Raw genomic sequence first — 19,894 nt, 5'->3', positions numbered from 1 at the left:
TTCTTTCTGTATCTTCCTTCTCTCATTGTTCTTGCAGCCTAACTTACCTCTTGCCACACACCACTTTTTCCAGCCCCTTCTGCTGCTGCTCCATGCCATTTCTTTCAGTTTATGTCCTCTGATGCAGCTTTTTGCTTCCCAGAGTCCTGCACTTGCTTTGGCCAGTTCTCTGGTTATGGCACATCCTTTCATGCAAATATTTATGCAAGTAAAAAAAATCAAATGTCTTGAGGTTGGGGGAGAAAAGCATTTTGGAAGTGTGTGCCTAGACATCATCAGGACAGAGTGTAAAACGTGCAGCTTTTACAGGAGACTGGAAACATACTGCTTTTCATGTTTTGTTTAATAATATAAAGTGATATATTAAGCTACACATTCAAGAAAAAGTGAGCACAGAAATTTTCCAAATCTTTCCTTGAGAGCTTGTAATATTACATTGCACTTACAATATTTATTAAGGGACTTTAATTTCCTTAGTCTGTGATTTAAATCTGAATCAGTTCCCTGCTCTGATTCACCATATGGCCCCACAAAAAATTTATACTGCCACATTCGAGGTGGTGGCACAGGAATCAGATGAAGAGACCACATGGAGGTAGATGCTCTGCAGACCATTTTTGATGCCAAGAAAAATGTTCGCACAGCCACAGACAGTCTAGATGGTTCCTTGTATGAAATGTCTTCTAAATAACTGGTGGGAAGTCAAGTTTTACTTTCTAGAATGCCATCAGATTTGCTGAGTGAGCAGGTTTTTCAGTCACCTGCATGGCAGGGTGGGTTTTTCAATGTGGATGGCTGCTCACCTGCTGTCCCCAGGCACTGGAGGGCTGCTCCCCTGGTATCCCCCTTCACCTACTGCAGTGTGTGTGGTAGCAGCTCCTACCATGGGCACTGCTGGCACAGAATGAGATGTGTAAAATTCAGTACTGCTACAGGTTCTTGTAACTCTCTTGCAGATTTTTCTTCTATTTTCTTGGGAAGGGAAAGCAAGGAAGGAGGGAATTCTATACCTAGAGTGCTGGGACCAAACATGCACCACCTCCCAGGCACAGATGTTGCCCTCTACCGGCAGAACTGCAGCTCTTCTCTTTTGCTGTTGGTTGTTAATTAAATTCTAGTGTTGCTCTTTAGGTTGCCTTTGGTAGACTTTGAGAATCATGCCTTAGTGCTAGGGGTGGCAAGAGAAGAGATGGGATGATTGCTCATCTTTATGCTTACTGGCTGGCTGGCAAAACATGTGCAAGAATGAGCTGGAAGAGCTGCTGAGTGTGTCCAGGCAAAGACAAAAATGTACAGAATAGTATACTGCAAATTAAAAAAGTCACAGAATCACAGAAGGGTGGGGGTTGGGATCTCTGGAAGTCATCTAGTCCAACTCCTCTGATAAAGCAGGGTCACCCAGAGCAGGTTGCCTAGGATTACATCCAGGCAGGTTTTGAATACGTCTAGAGAAGGAGACATCTCTGGGATGCCTGTTCCAATGTCTGCCACCCTCACAGTAAAGAAGTTTTTCCTCACATTCAAATGGTTCCAGTTTGTGCCCATTGCCCCATATCCTGTCACTGGGTACCACTGAAAAGACTCTGGCCCCATCCTCTTGAATCCTGCCCTTTAGATAGTGATAAGATCCCCCCTCAGTCTTCTCGTCTCCAGGGTAAACAGTCCCAGGTCTCTAAGCCTTCCCTCATAAAGGTGGTATTCCAGTCCCCTCATCTTTATATCCTCTGCTGGATTCTCTCTGGTAGTCCCTTGTCTCTCTTGAACCACAAAGCCCAGAACTTAACACAGTGCTCCAGTTCAAGCAAGTGCCTACAGCTGTATGTTCTGTGAACATACAGGATCATAGAATCATTTTGGTTGGAAAAGCTGTGTATTTACGCATTTAGTGAACCTGCAGTTTTGGAGGGTTTTTGTAATCTTGCTGTCATACATAATTTTCATGATAAATACCTGTTACATAGGGAGAAATCTGAAAACAGCAACTCTTACATGAGGTCTCTCAGTAAGGAAAACCACCATGTTCTTAACTTGAGGGGCAGGACAGGCCAGATATATGAGGAAGGCCAGCTGATATAGTTGGAAAAAAGAAAGTAGCTCTTGAGAGCACATTCTTTTCTACATCTCCACTGGACTTAGACATTTGTGGCTACAATTACACTACTTTGTACTGTTTATATGAATCACTAGCTTTAAGTAACAAATGAGGTCCCCCCTAGAGGTAGGCAATGAAATCCACATTCCTGTCTGCTTTTAAAGAGAGCAAGGAATACTTATGACAGCAACCTTCATTTTAGTAAAGAAGTTAAGTGATCACCTATCTCCCACTCTTAACAATGCAGTTCACTTGTATGAGCTTCATTAGTTCTTCAGTCATGACAGGTTTTGAATTTTCATAAGAGTTTTAGGTGGTTCTCTTAGCTCTTTGCTTGGTATAAACCACCAGTGCACATCACTCACTCACACATTAGATATTGCCTAATCAACATAATTGTCGGTCTTTTAACTTGAATGAAAACAGAATGTGCTTACAGGCTTCTCTTCAGCTGGCTCATAAGAGAAATTGGCAGTATCTCAGCAGCCTGTTTCAGTATTTTAAACTAGTGTTTTCTCAGTCGTTTGGACATGTTTAGCTATGTAGATTTGAAGTGGAAGTGGTTTTAACAAGCTAAAGCTATAGGTGTGAACAAATTCTCGGTATCTGAGGCTATCCCAGAACTGATATCTTATTGTAAATATAGAAATGTATAGATAATATAGAAAGTGAGCAAGAAAACACAAAGCTTTTCTATTTCTTTCAGTGTTTTCTATCCATAACAATGCTTCAATAAAATAAAAATCCACAAGTCTGGGTTTTTTTTAATTGTGTTTTCCCCCCACCTTCTGTTTTGTAAGTCAACTGTCATAAATATGTTGGAAAAGCTGAAGGGGAGGAGGTGATGCAGACTCAGTGTCAACTTTTCTCTGAGGTCTCATATTGTGGAGCACTTAGATCAGTAAAAGGAGGACTAGCAGGACTCTCCTGTGTTATTGGTTGTTGCTAGTCTAATTTCTCTGGAAATACACTCCCAAGCAGTCCCAGCTGTCCCTGGAATGCAGTTTAACCATTGTTGTTCATAGTTCTCAATTGGAACAAATTAAAGAATGTAATTCTGACTGAAGATTTATGCACTGAAATTACAACAATTGAATACCAGAAGTCAGGTGGAGTTTGTGTCTGCTCTTGTACTTGATTAGACCTACTTTTTTTTTTTTTTTTTAGCAGAATGATACAGTATTCTATTTTATTCTGTCCTTTAGAAAAAAAATATTGTAATCACAACATTTGCATCACAGATGATAGGGTTTTTTGGTGGTTGCTGTTGAAAGCAGCTGACAGAAAAGCTTGGGGAACTGTAGGGAAGATGAGGCTTAGAGAACAGATGCTCTATCAGGTCTGCTATTTTAGTGTCTCAGAAGGATAAAATTTCTGACTGTTTCTCTAATTATAATGCAGAGATTTTAATCTGTGTTTGAATCTAATTTTGAGGATTCCTAATAGTAAGTTTCTTTTACTTGCCATCATTTGTCAATGCATTAATGCACTGATTGTGCCAGAGTTTGGATTCTGATTAGAGCTGATGCATGGTACAAACCTGCAGAACTAGCAACTTCTGTATCCATACCACAGACAAGGCTACCTAGATGGAAGATAAAAGATGATTTATTCTTGAGGCAGCATTGTCCAAGAAAATCTGTTTTGGAGTCATCTAGTTAGTTGTTGAGACTTAAAGCTCCTCTCCAAGCAGAAAAATTAATGTGCCTCTCAGCACCTTTTACCCACTATGGTTGATTGCTTGGACAAAAAATTCTGGTCTTGCATAAAAAATGCTAAGATTTTTGTTTCTATAAGTTGCTACAGCTCCCATGCCTTGCAATGTCAGCAGCCTTAATTTGATCATTAGTCTATAGAAATACGAAAGTTGTGGCATGCAAAAGGCCTCTAGGATAAACATGTGTGTCCATACATTTATGTCTAGGTTGGATATGTTCATTATTTCAGGGACATCAAGCTCTAGGTCCTGCTGCAGTGTTTCGTCTAGCTGTCTCAGGGATGCTGGTGGGGGAATTTCTGCTGCTCCCCAAGGCAGCCACAGTCCCAAGGGGGCTGTTACAGGGACCAACAACAAAGGTCTTTACAGGTGTGGGCAAAGCCCCACACAGCAGGTCACATGCTCCCTTTCCAGCAGAATAGAGGAGAGAATCACAAGTATAAAAGTGAGAAATCTCATGGTTTGAGATGAGGACAATTTAGTAAATAAAGTGAAAACCATGTATGCAAGCAAGCACAAGGAATTCATTCACTACTTCCCATCAGCAGGCAGGTGTTCAGCCACCTCCAGCAATGCAGGGCTCCATCACACATAATGGTACCTTGGGAAGATAAAACACCATCAATCTTTTTCCTCCCAGCTTTGTATACTGAGCATGACATCATATGGTATGGAATATCCGTCTCTTCAGTTGGGGTCAGCTGTTCCAGCTATGTCCCATTCCAGCTTCTTGTGTACTTCCCAGCCTACTCACCAGTGGGATGGGGTGAGAAGCAGAAAAGGGCTTGATGATGGCTGAAAGATTCCTGTGTTACCAACACTGTTTTCAGCACAGATCTAAAACACAGCCCCATACCAGCTACTATGGAGAAAATTAGCCACATCCCAACCAAAACCAGTACGTTTGAGAAAGCATAGTTCATTGCAGAAACAGCCTGTTCCAGGTTTTGTGCCGTATTTAGATACCAATTTCTAGGTAGGTACAAACCTACCGAGAGCAGGAAATACGCAGTCCAAAATGAAGCTTTTTGTAGTGGTTGGCAGTGGCAACACCAACAGCTCAAAACCAAACAAAATGCAGAACTGCTGTTCTGAAGAGCTTGAATTTCCTAAAATATCATCAACCAAACAGCCAGTATCCTGTGGTGCTGGTCGATAGCCCAACTCTCTTTCTCCTTCAATGTATTTAGCTACAGAAAAATAGTTGAAGTGATGAGTTCCTATTCTTCTCTTCTGCTGACTTTCTATTTTTCCCCCTTTGTTTGCCACCCCCACACTCCAAACTTTTCTGTGAATAAGTGGAAGGCCCCTAAGGCACCTGTCCTTCTGAAGGATAGACAAAAGCCGCATTTCAGAGTATTGGGCATAAGGGAAAGCGTCCATTAGTTGTCACCAGTGTTTGTACTCTAAAAACGGTTATTAGATTGCTGTTAGTCATGTTGTGTGTCCTAATGCAGTGGAGGGAAACCTTTACACTAATGCATGACACAGGATGAAGAAATGTGTGCAAGAGTTACATTTAAATTCTAACACTGTGTTACAGTTTAATCTTGTGAATCCTCACTTGTCTCTCACTGAACTGTGTGCTGTACCTTACCTTTGTGCTAACAAGGTGGGTTAGGGAGCGCATTGTGGGAAGTAAGCAAGAAATAAGAAACAACATCCTCAGGAGGAGCTGGGGGGCCTGTGGGGCAAATTTAAGCATCTGAATGTCTTGAGTTTTCTGTTTGTTTAAAACAGAACCAGAATACTGCAAAGTATCATGTACAATACTGCAGCTGTCTGCAAAGCATCGTGAAGTTTAGATACTAATAGTTTATTGGAATAATAACGTAACAATGTTACCTGCATGCAGGTTGTTTTATAAATGCTCTTTTTTCTTCTGTTTGGAAAAGCTGTAAGCTTCTGGTCTGTGCATTAAGACTTCAGTAAGGCACTTAAGTGCATATTTGAAATTAAGCATGTACATTAGTTCTTTTCTGAATACACAAAGCTATTAATTAAGGCTTGTAGGAAGACTTTATTGTTTAAAGTATGAATAAAATCTGCTTGGTGGGGGGAAACCCTGCATTTCAAACACACATATATCCTGTTGGTAAAAACTAATAAATAAAACTCCTCCAGTTAGACCTGCACTAGTGCGACCTTCCATCTCCAAGTCTCCCTCTTCCCTTGCCTTGCATAATACTGAAGTTAGGTTATGATCAATACGGTTAGTGAAGGAAGTGAATGTAATGATGCTAATGAGCCGTTTCTTTATAATAATAATCAGGTTCTCCAGCCCTGCCCAGCAACATGGTGTATTTTGGAAGTTCTCAGGAGGATGAAGATGAAGAAGAGGAAGAGGAGGAGACAGAGGACACAAAAACAGCCACAAACAATGCTTCATCATCATGCCAGTCAACCCCCAGGAAAGGAAAAACACATAAACATGTACCAAATGGGCAAGGTAGGTCCTATAAATAGTCCTGTTCTCCTGTACTGCCTGGCAAAGAAATTTATGAGCTGAATGTGCTTAATCCTTGTCCGTCCTTCTGGATCTGAGTGAAAAAGGACATAGGCTAATGAAAAAGGATAATGGGAATATGGAGAGATGTAGTGTTAGCATCTTCTGTTCTAGCATGTCTCTCCTGACAATCTGAACTCTTGTCTATGGCAGAACTATAACTGCAGGGCTGGAGTTTTACAAGCACATACCTACTGGTGTTACACACAGATAGGTATAGACACACGCAGTCATTCACTCTTTTTTGAGACTGATGTTTAATCTAGAATGATTTTATTATGCTAAATATAAGCATAAGTGTTACTAAATGTGTGATGGAGCAACGCTTGATTTTTTTTACATGTAATATGGATACCACAATTCCAGTTGGTTAAGATACTATATTCATGTTGTCAATTGAAAGGTTTTATCTGAAGCATTTTAATGTTGGCTATTTCTTTAGAAATCAGCAGAAGATTTATTCATGGCACAGTGTTTTTGTCCCAGTGTCCTTGTGCCACACCTTGATAAATGGAACAGTGGATGTTGCAATATCACATAGTGTGAAATGGAAGACTTAAAAGACAACGCTGAAAATTTTCTGAGCCTTTGGCTCCACTGCCAAAGTCCTCTGTGATGTGGTTCTCTCTCCAGCAAGAACTCTTGTGTCATAACCGTTCTGTGCCCTTTCTGCCTGGTATAATTTCAGAATGGAGAATGTGTTCTCCATTCCCTTCCTTGATACTAGTTTACTATGAAAATCTTTCCTTCTGTGGCTGCCCATTCAGCTCTCCTCCTAGTGGAGGACTGAGAGGAAAGTGTCTCTACAGAACACTTCAAGAGAGAAGGTTGCTACCTGTGCCTGCTTCTTTTTGTTCTTTCATGCTGCTCTGCTCTGAAGTGATTAGTAGATCCCAATTACTTCACTGTGCTAGTCCTCATCTTTGCTTTTCAGATGGTGCTTTTCAATACCCTTGTTACCTAGATCAAAATGATTTTTCATGACCACATCTAAATCAGTTTTTATTGCACACCCAAGCTCAAAAACTCTTCTTTTTGTGAGTGATTTGCAGAGAAATGCAAGGGGATGTTATGCCTAATAGCATTTCAGCTGTGAGCTATTAGCAGGAGCTTTAGTGCTGTAAAAGCCATGGATCAAAACATGGCACTTTGGATTGATTTCTAAATAGACTCCCCCAAAATAACAGGTACAAAACTCTACATATGGAAAATGAGATTGCGCATAACAGAGCTGCTGCAGTAGAGTTTTAAATGTGATATATTGTTACAAAAGGAGCTGATCCTGTTCCTTGAGAATGTCCCAGATGGCAGCCACTTTGAAATGAGCTCAAAACTAGAGACACCTGAAATTTTAATTGGGGGTAAGTAAAGGCAAACTTAATGAGCCATCTAATGGCTTCATAATCTTTATCAATATAGATCAGAGTTAGCATAAATGAAGCTGCTGCTTTAATAGATCTGCAAAAAGACCTTTATAAAATACATAGGAGACAATGTGAGATGTTTTGACAAAGGTGATGAAATGGGAATTCCCCGAGAAGGCAGCTGCTTCCTAATAATTGTAATTTCTTTTTCATTTTTCTTTTTCATTTTCATTCATTAAGTAATTTCATTTCCTTCTTTCTTCTTCTTTCTTCTTCTTCCTTCTTCTTCCTTCTTTTTCTTCTTCCTTCTTCTTCCTTCTTTTTCTTCTTCCTTCTTCTTCCTTCTTTTTCTTCTTTCTTCTTCTTTCTTTCTTCTTCTTTCTTCTTCTTCATCTTCTTTCTTCTTCTTTCTTCTTCTTTCTTCTTCTTTCTTCTTCTTTCTTCTTCTTTCTTCTTCTTTCTTCTTTCTTCTTCTTTCTTCTTCTTTCTTCTTTCTCCTTCTTTCTCCTTCTTTCTCCTTCTTTCTCCTTCTTTCTCCTTCTTTCTCCTTCTTTCTCCTTCTTTCTCCTTCTTTCTCCTTCTTTCTCCTTCTTTCTCCTTCTTTCTCCTTCTTTCTCCTTCTTTCTCCTTCTTTCTCCTTCTTTCTCCTTCTTTCTCCTTCTTTCTCCTTCTTTCTCCTTCTTTCTCCTTCTTTCTCCTTCTTTCTCCTTCTTTCTCCTTCTTTCTCCTTCTTTCTCCTTCTTTCTCCTTCTTTCTCCTTCTTTCTCCTTCTTTCTCCTTCTTTCTCCTTCTTTCTCCTTCTTTCTCCTTCTTTCTTCTATTGGATTTTCCTTACCCAGGGGTATTCCTATTTTTCAATGTCTGTTATTTTGGTTGACAACCAATAGTATTTTTGTTTCCTGTGGATAAAGTAGGTTCTGGTTCATGTGTGTCTGTTTTAAATGAGACCACACACAAAGGCAGACCAGGGACGGGTGCAGCAAATGAACTTAATCTAGCGTGAGAGTCTATTTTTAATGAATTAAAGTCTTTTGTTTTTCATATACAATGGGTAGTCAAGCACTTTGGACCTGAAAAAGGCCAAGTATTTGCTATGACATATAACAACAAAGGTTCAGAGCTTGATAAATGTCATTAGACAGTGTCAAATGATTGCTTTCTACTAAAGGGAGGCCAGAACAACTTTCCTGGGTGAAGTCATTTGTCAATATCCTCTTTCTGATGCCAATATGGGCTGTTATTAGGATTGCACACCAAACTATTATAACTTAGCCTGTTGAGGAACATTTTGGACAGCTATTTCAGTTGAAAAAGCTATAGTATGAATAAGAAGCACATAGAGCACATGGCATAATTTGCTGCATAAATTGAAGTAATTAGCTCAACTGACTTGGCACTTCCCAACCTTACTGCTTACATACTAGAATTTAAAGCATCAGGCTGTTACCTGTGCCTTTTCATCCTTCTGTCTTGGTGCTTCTGATGTGCTGCACATCTACCCTGTTGAAGAGTAAAGTGTTTGACAGAAGTGTTTATCCTCTGCATTTGCGTGAGTGTGGAAAAGGGATATGTAGCAATGCACAAGCCTTTCCTTTGTGCATTATCTTAGTGCAGGCAGTCACAGTCTTGTGGTTAAACCGTTTTCTAAGGTCTTACTGTGGTTGCCACAAGGGAAAGTGGTAGAGCCATACTCTTACAAATTGGTCTTATACCATTGCCAAACTTAAGCTGATTAGGCTGGATCTGACATATTTTAAGAAAGCAGCAAATAGTCTTGGATGTAATTGATACTGCCTTGTGCCTTGGTTAGAAACTAGCATTAGATCTGAGCAGGTATCTCTCAGGTTGTGTGGAATGTTCTGCATGTAACTCTTCTCATTACCGTCTATCAGCGTGCTTAAATTCACAGTGAATAGTTCCTGCTAAGAGAAGATACGGTCTAAAGAATTTCTTGTGCTGTTTGCACAAGAGTTGTTCTCTTGTGATGTAGAGTAAAACGTGTGAGTGATTTTTACTTGTTTCTGATTGAGGTATGATCTTATAGTATGTTGTAGATTAATTCAGGCCAGAGAAGACCACAAGAGGTCATTTAGTCTTAGGTCTTATGCAAAATACTGTCAATAACTTTTCTGACATGCAGCAATAAAATCAGCAGAGGTTTGTGGTTTTAATTACATAAGTCTTTTGAGGAGCTGGAGATTTTAGAAGCTTTCTTACAGTTGATATGGAATTTTGGTCATGATCAGAATGATCTTACCTGAGTTAGGATTTACAGGGGGGTGAAAGGCTAGAAACTGATCACTTGGTCTCCATATAGCTGCTGACTTCAAAAAGATGTTTTCCTAGCTAAGAAACCATATGAACATTTATTTGGAATAGAGAAATTCCTCTGCTGTTTCAGTAAAGGTTTTAATCTTTTTAGTGAGTTTGTGGTGAATTTTAAAATTAACATATAGAAAATTAGGGATGATAGGATGCTGTATATTGCAGCAGATAGAACAGAGGTTTGACAGTGCTGTAACTGCATCCCTGTTACTGACCCTTTTGACTATGGGTGTAGGAACCCTGTATATCTCAGTTTTTAGATCCAGAATGCCCTGCCATGGGACACCTGGATATGCTTATTTTCCAGCTTGCATTTTGTACACATCTCAAATGACCATCAATGTATCTGAGACTATTACACGGCTTTGAACACAAGGAATTTGGTGGAAGAAGCAGGCAGGAATGTTGGCTTAAACAATGGGGTTTTTCTTCAGTGCAGCTGCCAGGTGTGGGAAGAAATATCTCAACCACAGCCTGGATGACAGGGCATCTTGCCAGCATGGAGAAAGAGATAGACATTGATCTATTAGAAAATTTACCTTATGCAAAGGGAGGAGGGTGTCAGTCATCAGCTGCTGCAGGCTGATGTGCAGGGAAAGCAGGTTCTCCACAAACAAGCTGTCCTCTGCTTCCCTGAGGGACAGGGAGGTGCTGAGTCTAAATTACATCTCCCTGCTGCTTGGAGGAAATTCCAAATTGTAGGTGAGAGGGTAGGCTTAGGCCTCTCTTTCTTTAAAACTGATTTTTTGAATTCCTCGCAACTAAATAAATCCTACTTTGATTTAAATCTGTGGCATGATGGAAGGTTTTCTCTGCTGTCTCCTGAAGGAAAATGTTTGCAAGTGCCAAGCGTTTTATTAGGCAGGCTGGGATCAGGAGCTAGATGAGTTAGGGAGTTGTTGGCTTATTGTTCCCATTCCAAGAGTAAAAGAGGATAGGCATCAATCTACTTGAAAGGGCTTGTGGACTGGAAAAGGGCCTCAGGAGGAGCAGCGTACACAGATTTAGTTGCGTAGACAACTTAGAAATTTCATGCAGCAGGTTACAGTTCGTCTAATAATGGTTGGCTTAAGTTTCTTAAGAAGGATGATTGCAGGATTAGGTATTTCTCACACTAACACAGCAGTTCAAAGGTGGAGAGAAGTGTACATCTCGGCCAGTGTGCCTGACACTGTTGTGTTTGTCTTCGGATGCCTGAGATAGACAGTTAAATTCTAATTTACATTTGGTAAACTAGAGTTAGCTATTTGTCACCAAAGTCTTGTTTCCTTAGCTGGAGCAAACCAGCTCCACTGTGTTAGAAAACCACCTGGATTAGAAATAGTTACTGGTCTATACTGTCTTTCATTACCTTGGTCAGATAACACCTGCCTCTACCTGCCTTTTGCCTGAAATGAGGAGGGGAGAAAACTGTATTGATGCCTCTTTACTTGCGACTCAGATTTCAGAATAGCTCTGGCATTAATGCACAGTAAGCAGGCATCACTGCAAATACTACACTCTGCTTTAGCGCCGTCTTCCTCGCTTGCCAGAAATACAGAAGAATGTTCTGCTTCTCAGTTTGCAAGGAATAATTTAAGCAGAGTAATTTCCTTTACATGTGTAGTAACAAAAACGATGCAGGAGAAGGCCATAGATCTTTTTTGACACCCCTTATTTCAGGATGTCATTCAATGGGATGTTTTTATCTCTTGGGCTTAAATGGCACCTCTTTTACATACATTACTGTTTGAGAATATTGTGAGAAAATCCCAATTTCTGTTTGCAGTTTTTTACACAGAATCACAGAATGTTAGGGGCTGGGTAGGACCTCGAGAGATCATCTAGTCCAACCGCTGTGCCAGAGCAGGATCACCTATACCAGATCACACAGGAACTCATCCAGGCAGGTCTTGAATATCTTCAGAGAGGAGAGTCCACAACCCCCCCCGGCAGCCTTATCCAGTGTTCTGTCACCCTCACAGTGAAATAATTCTTCTTCTGTTTCCATGGAACTTCCTATGCCTCAATGTCCACCCATTGCCCCTTGTCCTGTCATTGGGCATGGCCGAGAAGAGTCTGACTCCATCCATCCTCTTAACGCAGTTTTACTTTTAACTATACTTGCTATTTGTGGGTGGGGACATAAGACAGCTTCTTAGTCTCATGCATCTTTTTTAGTGAAATGAAAGAAGAAAAATTTTTTTTACATCCAGCTAAAATGAAGAAGGAGAAAATTTCAGGCAGAGAGCTACAATAGTTAATGGGTAGGCAATTATTTTGATGATTTACAGCCTTTTGTTGAAATACCATGGAACCAGTAATTGTTTCAATAAACATTTTTCTTGCAGAAAAATTAAATGTGCAAAATATGTAACATGAAAATTACCCAGTTTGTGGTAATTTGCATATTTGAATATGCAGATCAGACACAACACATTTGGGGATTTGTGGATTTTTCAGTAGCTAGATGCATGACCTGTGGAGATGAATTGGGGAGCTGGAACTTGCTCAAAAAAATTGAATTGTTATCCTGGTGAGAGACTTGTGATAACAGATAGACACTTCTTGTATGGACTTGCTGCTTAGTGAGTGACCCTTTTGATGTTGTTTGTGTCATAATGGTTAGGTGAGAGTAATGAATTTGTGCTAAGATGAGACACTTGGTATTGGATTTTTGCAAACGGTGGCGTGGTGTCTCATACCAATAATGCTCCTCTCACTGGCCCAATATATTCCTCTGCATGTAGGGGTTTGAACTGTGTTATTGATAGTGTCAAAAAGAAATTCAGTGTTATCTGCCACTATTCTCCTGTTTGACTTCTGTAAGCATGCAGCGATGGAAATTTTATTGCAGAGCTGTCTGCTGACAAATTGCATAGCATTGGGTTTGGGCTGGAGAAACAGTGGTACCACAGGTTGCATACGATGCTGCAGTGTCCTTTTCTCCTGAGGTATGTCTTTGTCGCTGACCCTGAATAGGCAGATCGTGTTCGGGGGCTCCGGAAGACAGCTTCTATCTCTGGAAATGGTTTTGAATATACCCAGCACTTGAGGAAAACAGTCATCAGTGTTAAAATACTCTGGTTTATGGAAGTAGATAATTGCTTTATGGAAGTAAATCATTGTTTTAGTTCCTCTGGGAGGGGAAAAGAATTACTGCCTGGGTCCTTTAAGGCAGTTTGAGAGCCACATAAATGTTTTCACAATGACTTAAAACTGAATTAAAACCAGAGCAAGAATGTTTTTGTACAGTAACGGATACTTAATGCCAAAAGGTTGATTAATATTACATCTCTTCCCAAACATGATCTATGTAACAACATGAGGTTTGCATTGGAATAGCTGGCTCAGGTTGCTAACATTGGCAAGGCTCCCTCTTCTCTTTCTAAAAGCAAAACTTCTCCCTTTCACTCTTATCTTCCCTCTTTGTTTTGGATAGTTTTAGGAATACGTAATCACTTCCTTTACACGGCATGAGCTCTGCAACATGCAGCATATGTGTACATGTTCAGTCCAGGCCTTCCATCTTCCAGACGCTGGCATAAACCAAAAGGGTTCATATATCAGTACTCTGCTGTTCCTTCAACAGACACCCCTGTTGTCTTGAGTGTAAAGTGTGTCTCTAGGAGGGCTTGGAGAGAAAGCTTTGCTCATGGAGTCAGTAGTCAGCTGAACCCATTCTAGTAACTCTGCTGCTTGTACAGTGAGAGCCTGATTATTGCACTTACTATAAATTGGCTTCTCAGTTTGTGGCTGGGTGTATCCTATAAAATATTTCTGTGCAAATTAATTCATAGGAATACTTCAGAAAACTGCTGAAAACACAATAAATGCCTGTCACTCACTACAGTGTGAATTCCTGGAGTAAATGCTTGGTTAATCTGTAGTAATTGAGCATATCTGTGGTTTTGCTTGATCAAAATTTTTTTAAGCCATTGTTATAGCTGTACCTAATATATACACAGTTTCCATTGGTTTGCATAGGAATTCTTTATAACCATTTAAAATGAGATACTTCAAAGTCCCTGTATGGGATCCTGGGTGAATATTGGTGCCTGGGGTCCAGTTCCCTGGATGCAGAGAGCACTTTGATACATCCACGTAGACCGTGTCTGCCATACAGTTTTGCTTTGCTGCTGTAAAGTATATAAGTGATTTAAAAACCCCTAGTGCTTGCAAATTTTGAATGTACTAGTTCTGTTTCTTAGCATTTGATCATCACTGCTAACCAAAAGAGACCCACAAGTATTTCACTCTGGGACTCTTATTGTTTCAGCTTAATAACAAAAATAATTGCTTTGGAGGACATGGCATTTTGAGAATGAGCAATATGGATAAAAGGATAACCATTTATTCTATTTGAAGTGTCTGAACACTAATAATTTACTTGCACTTTTAATTATTTGTTGGTAGTGCTCTTACCTTTAAAAGCCATTCTGGAAATGTAGAGCTGATTAAGGTAGTATAAAATAATCATAATTCAAGACTATAAAAGATTTCTGCTTTAATAATTGCAGTTTCATCACTCTTGTGCGTTGGGCTGCTTTTTCTTTCTGTTCTTTAATGAAATTACTGCTTCAAGGATGAAACCTTTATTGACTTTTCCTCTTTCATGAGGGAAAAAAATAATTGGGAGCTGAACATTGGATATTGCACATCAGAGTTATCTCTGGGATAGGAGATTGTAGCTGGGACATACCTATACCTGGGTGGAACTGTTCTACTAGCTATTGGGGCCAGATTTTAATCCTGTGTTGTACTAAATTTTTTTGTCTAAATAACTTCTATATTTTCACTCTGACGGAAGCAAAATCATAGTTAAGTGTATTTGTCCCCTTTAAATGCTTGGCTTGACATAGTGTTTTGTGCTTAATCAGGTTAACATTTTGATGTTTCTTTGCATAATAGGTTTGTGAATTTTGCAGAAAGTATTACTGCACAGAGGTTTTCATACCTGTCTAGCTCGGTGTAACAGTATTGTAGGTCCTGGAAGAAACGAACCCTGATTTTTATAGAAACTGATCCCATCTACAGTTTAACTGGAGACAGCTTGACTAGGACAGGCTTGCATCTGTCTCCCTTTTTATTGTGTTTTCAGGCTTTAAGCTTTTAAAGCTTTCCCTGGGAGACTCAACGTTTTTTCTCTCCCATTTTGCTCTTCCCCCTTTCAAGAATCTTACAAATTAAGACAAAAGATAATTACTTAGAGGGTAAAACTGGCAGGGTTCCCACGACACTTAAAATTAATGAGCTGTTGCATATAAAATATACCTTGTCTCATGTTCACTTGCTTTTTGGTGTGTTTTGTTGTTGTTGTTGGTTGGTTGGTTGGTTTGTATTTTGTGAACCATAAAAGTGCACAATTTGGCTTTTTGGCTATGTTTTCTGTTTTAGTAATTTTTGGTTTATAAAGTGGCAGCCAAATCCAGAAAAACTAATCTCTCTGACTTAATGTTTCCATATGAACAGATCAGTACACACAATTTGTTCCCTCTGAAGGAAAATATCACTTGCAGTGATGAAGTACATATTAACGAAGCTGCTATCGGTTGTTTGTGCTGTCTTATTAAAAATAAATGGTTGTGCTTCGTGTGTCTGTAGCACCTTCCATCTGATGTGAGAACTTCTTAAAAAGGAGGATAAATGCATTGTCGTGAACTCCCTGAGAGGGGTTGGCATTTATTATCATTTCCGTCTCTGGAAATGAGACATAGAGGTTACATGACTTTCGCTGAAATCACTGAGAAATCCTTGTCTGGCTGGGGCAGAGCCAGTTACTCCTGAGCTCAGGAGTGACAGAGCCATGGGGGAATATGTGGTGACTTCTCTGCTGACGGCATTTCTCTCACTCTTACTGAATTTATGTAAGAGGGAAGGAGGAGAGGAGAATAATGTCAACATTATGACTGACTGAACATGAACAGATCTTTTGAGGAGCAGCTGAGGGAACTGGAATTGTTTAGTCTGGAGAAGAGGAGGCTGTGGGGAGACTTCATTGCTCTCTACAAATACCAGAAAGGAGATTGTAGTGAGGTAGGGGTCAGTCTCTTTTCATCTCTAGTATCAGGTGATAAAATGAGAGAAAATGGCCTAAAATTCTGCCAAGGAGGTTTAGATTGGATATTAGGAAAATTTTCTTTACTAAAGAATGCTCAGGCATTGGAATAGGTTGCCCAGGGAGGTGGAGTAGTCATCGTCTCCGGTGGTGTTCAAGAAATACACAGACATAGCACTTTGGGACATGATTTAATGGCCACAGTGGTATTAGGTTGACAGTTGGACTCAATGATCTTAGAGGCTTTTCCCAACAACAAATTCTATGATTCTGTAATACATGACCTGAATTACAAAGTTGTCAATAGCTTTTTGGAGTTTTGGGTTGACATCTTCTCAAAAGCAGCTTATACAGCTCTTTCTCTCCAGCAGAGTTGTTGGTTTGTTATTATTATTACTATTGTAATATAGTATTACTACTATAATACTACAGGACATCTGTAGAGACAGCTAAGCTTCACAACCAGATTAAAAGGTATGTGTTGTAGGTTTAGCACGTTCAGTGACAGAAGAAGGCTTTCATTTTAAAAGAAAATAATAAGATAATTAATTCAGTTACTATTCCCAAACAGATTGTGTGTTGTGTGTAATAAGTATGATTTTTTTTTTAATACTAATGCTATTAAGTATTCATGAATGTTATTTACATCCTTTCCTAAACTACAGCAAAAAAGGCAGGAGTGAAAACCAAGAGTAGGTGAGTAGAGAAGGCAGGAGGGCACTTGCCATTGTGAGTGTTGGATCACATACTTCATGGACCTTTGTCAAATGCTTTGCTAAAAAGAGAACACCACTGACATAAATTCAACTTGGTTTTGTTTAACAAAGAGAGAAGTGTGATGTTTTTCTTTAACTTAAGGTTTTCATGTTTCCTGATGACAAAAGAGCAGTAAGTATTCTTAAATTCATCAGAGGGGCAGAAGCAAAACTTGCTGAGATAAATTTGTATGTGCTTGCATAATATTTATTGTACAAAAAGTGTGGTTTAGTTTCTGTGCTTTCTTACAGCTTCAATTCAGCATGTTCCAAAAATGGTTTTAGTGTTTTCCTTTCTTTGTAGAAGTACCTTTTTCTGTTTGCAGCTTGTCTGCTATAGGCAAACAGCTGTCAGTTTGGTTCAGCAGTTTGGATATTGATGAAAACAAACCCTGCTTCTTCATGGAACATTTCCTTTCTTGTATGTTAATGCAAAGCTAAATCCTTTTTCTGTTTAGGTTATGTTTAGAATTCCCTCACTGCAACAGGAAAAAGTTAATTAAAACTGTCATAAATAAAAATCAAACTGATAAGTCTAAATTTAGGTCAATCAAAACAGTAATATACATTGTATGTTTTAATTTGGGTATGGAAGATAATGTGTGTTAAGAAACAGAGGAAATACTTTAGTGAATCTGTTTATATAAGGAAATACGACAAATACTGCTTCTATTTATGTATTGATTTTACTTTAGATATGAGATGACACTCACTAAATATCCAGCACTGACAGAAAGAATTGAGTGAAGAGTTTGGTCTTGTATGTTGGGGGTTTTTCCCCTTTTTTTCTCTTAACAGCCTGGTTTTCTCTCTTCTCAGTTTTCAATGGGTCCAGCAAATCATCGAAGGAGAAAGAACCTGCTCAGAAACACAAAAGCAAAGAGGCCACACCAGGGAAGGAGAGGAACAGTGAACATAAGGCTGAAAGCCGAAAAGACCAGGCTGCTGCTAATCACCATCCTACTACAAACACTGGCTCCTCTACGAAAGGGCTCACCCCTAACAACCACCACACTCTTCATAGATCGGCTCAGGACTTAAGGAAACAGGTAATGAATTGTAGTCTACTGTGGACACTTGGGAGACAGACTTTTAAGGTTCTAGCTCTGTTTTCCACTGCCTGGCATAGAACGAAAGTGGTAATCCTTAGAAGCATCCTCTGGAAACAGCAATGATTTAATTTTCAGTGAAAGAGAGAGAGAGAGAAAAAAAAAAAGTGATGCATACATGGCAAGTTGGTATGACAAAGTAAGCTTTACAGTCTTCTCTTTATGTTATCTGGTGTGTACATGTGAAAGAGTGAAGTTCACATCACTATATATTAAATCTTTCTGACTGGCACTCTTCTTGGCCCCTCTGCTGATGGTGCCAAGCTGGCAGCATGTGGAAAAATGAACTCCTTTTTTGTATGGCTGGTTTGCTTGGGTTATCCGTCTTAAGAGGCTCACTAGTGTTTAGAGAAGCTGACATTATGCTCAGGTGTCTTGTATTTCAAAACACACAAACCTTGGAGTCTGAGAAAAATGTTTTACCTGATGAAGAAGATGCTCCAGGATATTGCCACCTTTGCAGTGGAACTACCAGGTAGGGAGAAATTCAGAGTTTAATGTTACCTGGTTGAAAATTAGTAAAAAAAAAAAAAATAAAAAAGATCAGCAGTAGGTTTGTGTTCACCTGACTTGTATTTAGGTGTGGAAGTTTAGCAGACCAATCTGTTGGTGCTTGTGACTGACATTTGGGCAGGATGCATCTCCATGTCTTTTTGATGACTGGATCAAAGGGCTCCTAAAATAGCAACTGTCAAATAAATTTTTACCAAAGACTTTCAAAATCCCTGGCAAAAGTCTGCCTTTACTCAGTCTGGGGCTGGGTTAGCAGAGTACTTCTGCTAGGGCAATGCAGTACAAAAAGCTTGGTGCACTTAGCTTTATATTTTGTTTTGCAGTGGTTAATTCTCAACATACCAATTAGAGACAATCTTTCTTTGCTGCTGTCTAAAGGTTTTTCTTCTAAGGAGGCTGGCCTGGACTTCAGTGGGGCTGAAATTGCCATTGTGTAAGGCTGTCAGCGCCTTGAATGGCACCTCTCAGTCATAGGCTTGGAAATCAAAAATGGTGAAAACGGTGTTGCTCTTACTGAGAAAATCTTTCATGTCTTGTGCTTCAGTGGTGTTTAGCTTCTCCTGAAATGCCTCCACTGGATTTGTGTTACCTTCTAAATCAAATTGAGGTCCTGAAGGCTATCTGCAGTATATTTCTCTGTACTTCTATAAGACTTCGACTCTTTATTCCCCTGTGAAATTTTTGCTTATGTAGTCATCATCTTGAATGTCTGCTGCCTTCTGCATCCTTTCAGCTGTTTTTGTGACTGCCAGTGTCCTATGGTCCTTGCTGCTGCCCTGAGCTCTTGGTGTTGAACAGGCTTCCAAAAACATAAGGGTGAACATCATACTTAATTATTTTAACTCATGGGGACATGTGTGCAATGCTTTAAAGTAGTGTTGTTAAAAGTATTAACAGATAAAATTCTTGTGAACAAATCAACTGCTGTCACTTGTGGAAGTAGTTCTGAGAAGGGAAAGGACAACTGTAGAAGAATTTCGACCACAATCCAAGCGGGTTTTGTTTTGTAGAGTATTAGATATTTTCAACTGCACTGCGTAAAATGAAGAGAAATTCTAAAGCAGTGCAGTACAACCAACAGTTATACCACACAGACACCTTGCAGAGTGTGTGGTCCTCAAGCTTCAGAGGATAAGGGGGCTGTAAGTTGAAAGGACGATTTAAAAAAAAAAAAGAAAGGTTAGGCATTTTAATTTTCATCTGCAACCCACAGTAATGTAAGTACTTTCTTAACCAATTTTAATGAAAATGTGGCTGTGACTAATTAAAGGTGGATTATGCCTGACATAAAGACTTAGCTCCGTGCAAAATCTTAGACTTCCCAGTTAGGAGACACTGATAAATTTCCTGCCCTTGTCCTGAGTTTTTGTTGACTTTTCCAGTATTTCCCAAAAGGAGATCTGTTTTCCCAGCATGCCAGCCACATGTTCCTCCTCCTTCCAGTATGTTTTTGCTCCTTTTTCCCCTACATTTACA

The 19,894-nt window shown here is 39.6% G+C and overlaps 1 protein-coding gene across 1 annotated transcript in view; it reads left to right on the top strand.

Moving 5' to 3' along the window:
- Positions 1 to 19,894, top strand: part of JARID2 (jumonji and AT-rich interaction domain containing 2) — a 66,224-nt gene that overhangs the window by 9,121 nt on the left and 37,209 nt on the right. The window contains exons 2-3 of the mRNA XM_054381563.1: positions 6,082 to 6,258; positions 17,616 to 17,845. Of these exons, the coding sequence (XP_054237538.1) occupies positions 6,105 to 6,258; positions 17,616 to 17,845 (384 nt within the window). The 5' untranslated portion in view covers positions 6,082 to 6,104. The remainder of the gene's footprint in view (positions 1 to 6,081; positions 6,259 to 17,615; positions 17,846 to 19,894) is intronic.

The sequence above is a fragment of the Indicator indicator genome, chromosome 6, assembly GCF_027791375.1.
Source record: "Indicator indicator isolate 239-I01 chromosome 6, UM_Iind_1.1, whole genome shotgun sequence".
Classification (NCBI taxonomy): domain Eukaryota; kingdom Metazoa; phylum Chordata; class Aves; order Piciformes; family Indicatoridae; genus Indicator; species Indicator indicator.
This window is presented reverse-complemented; position numbering and strand designations above follow the sequence as displayed.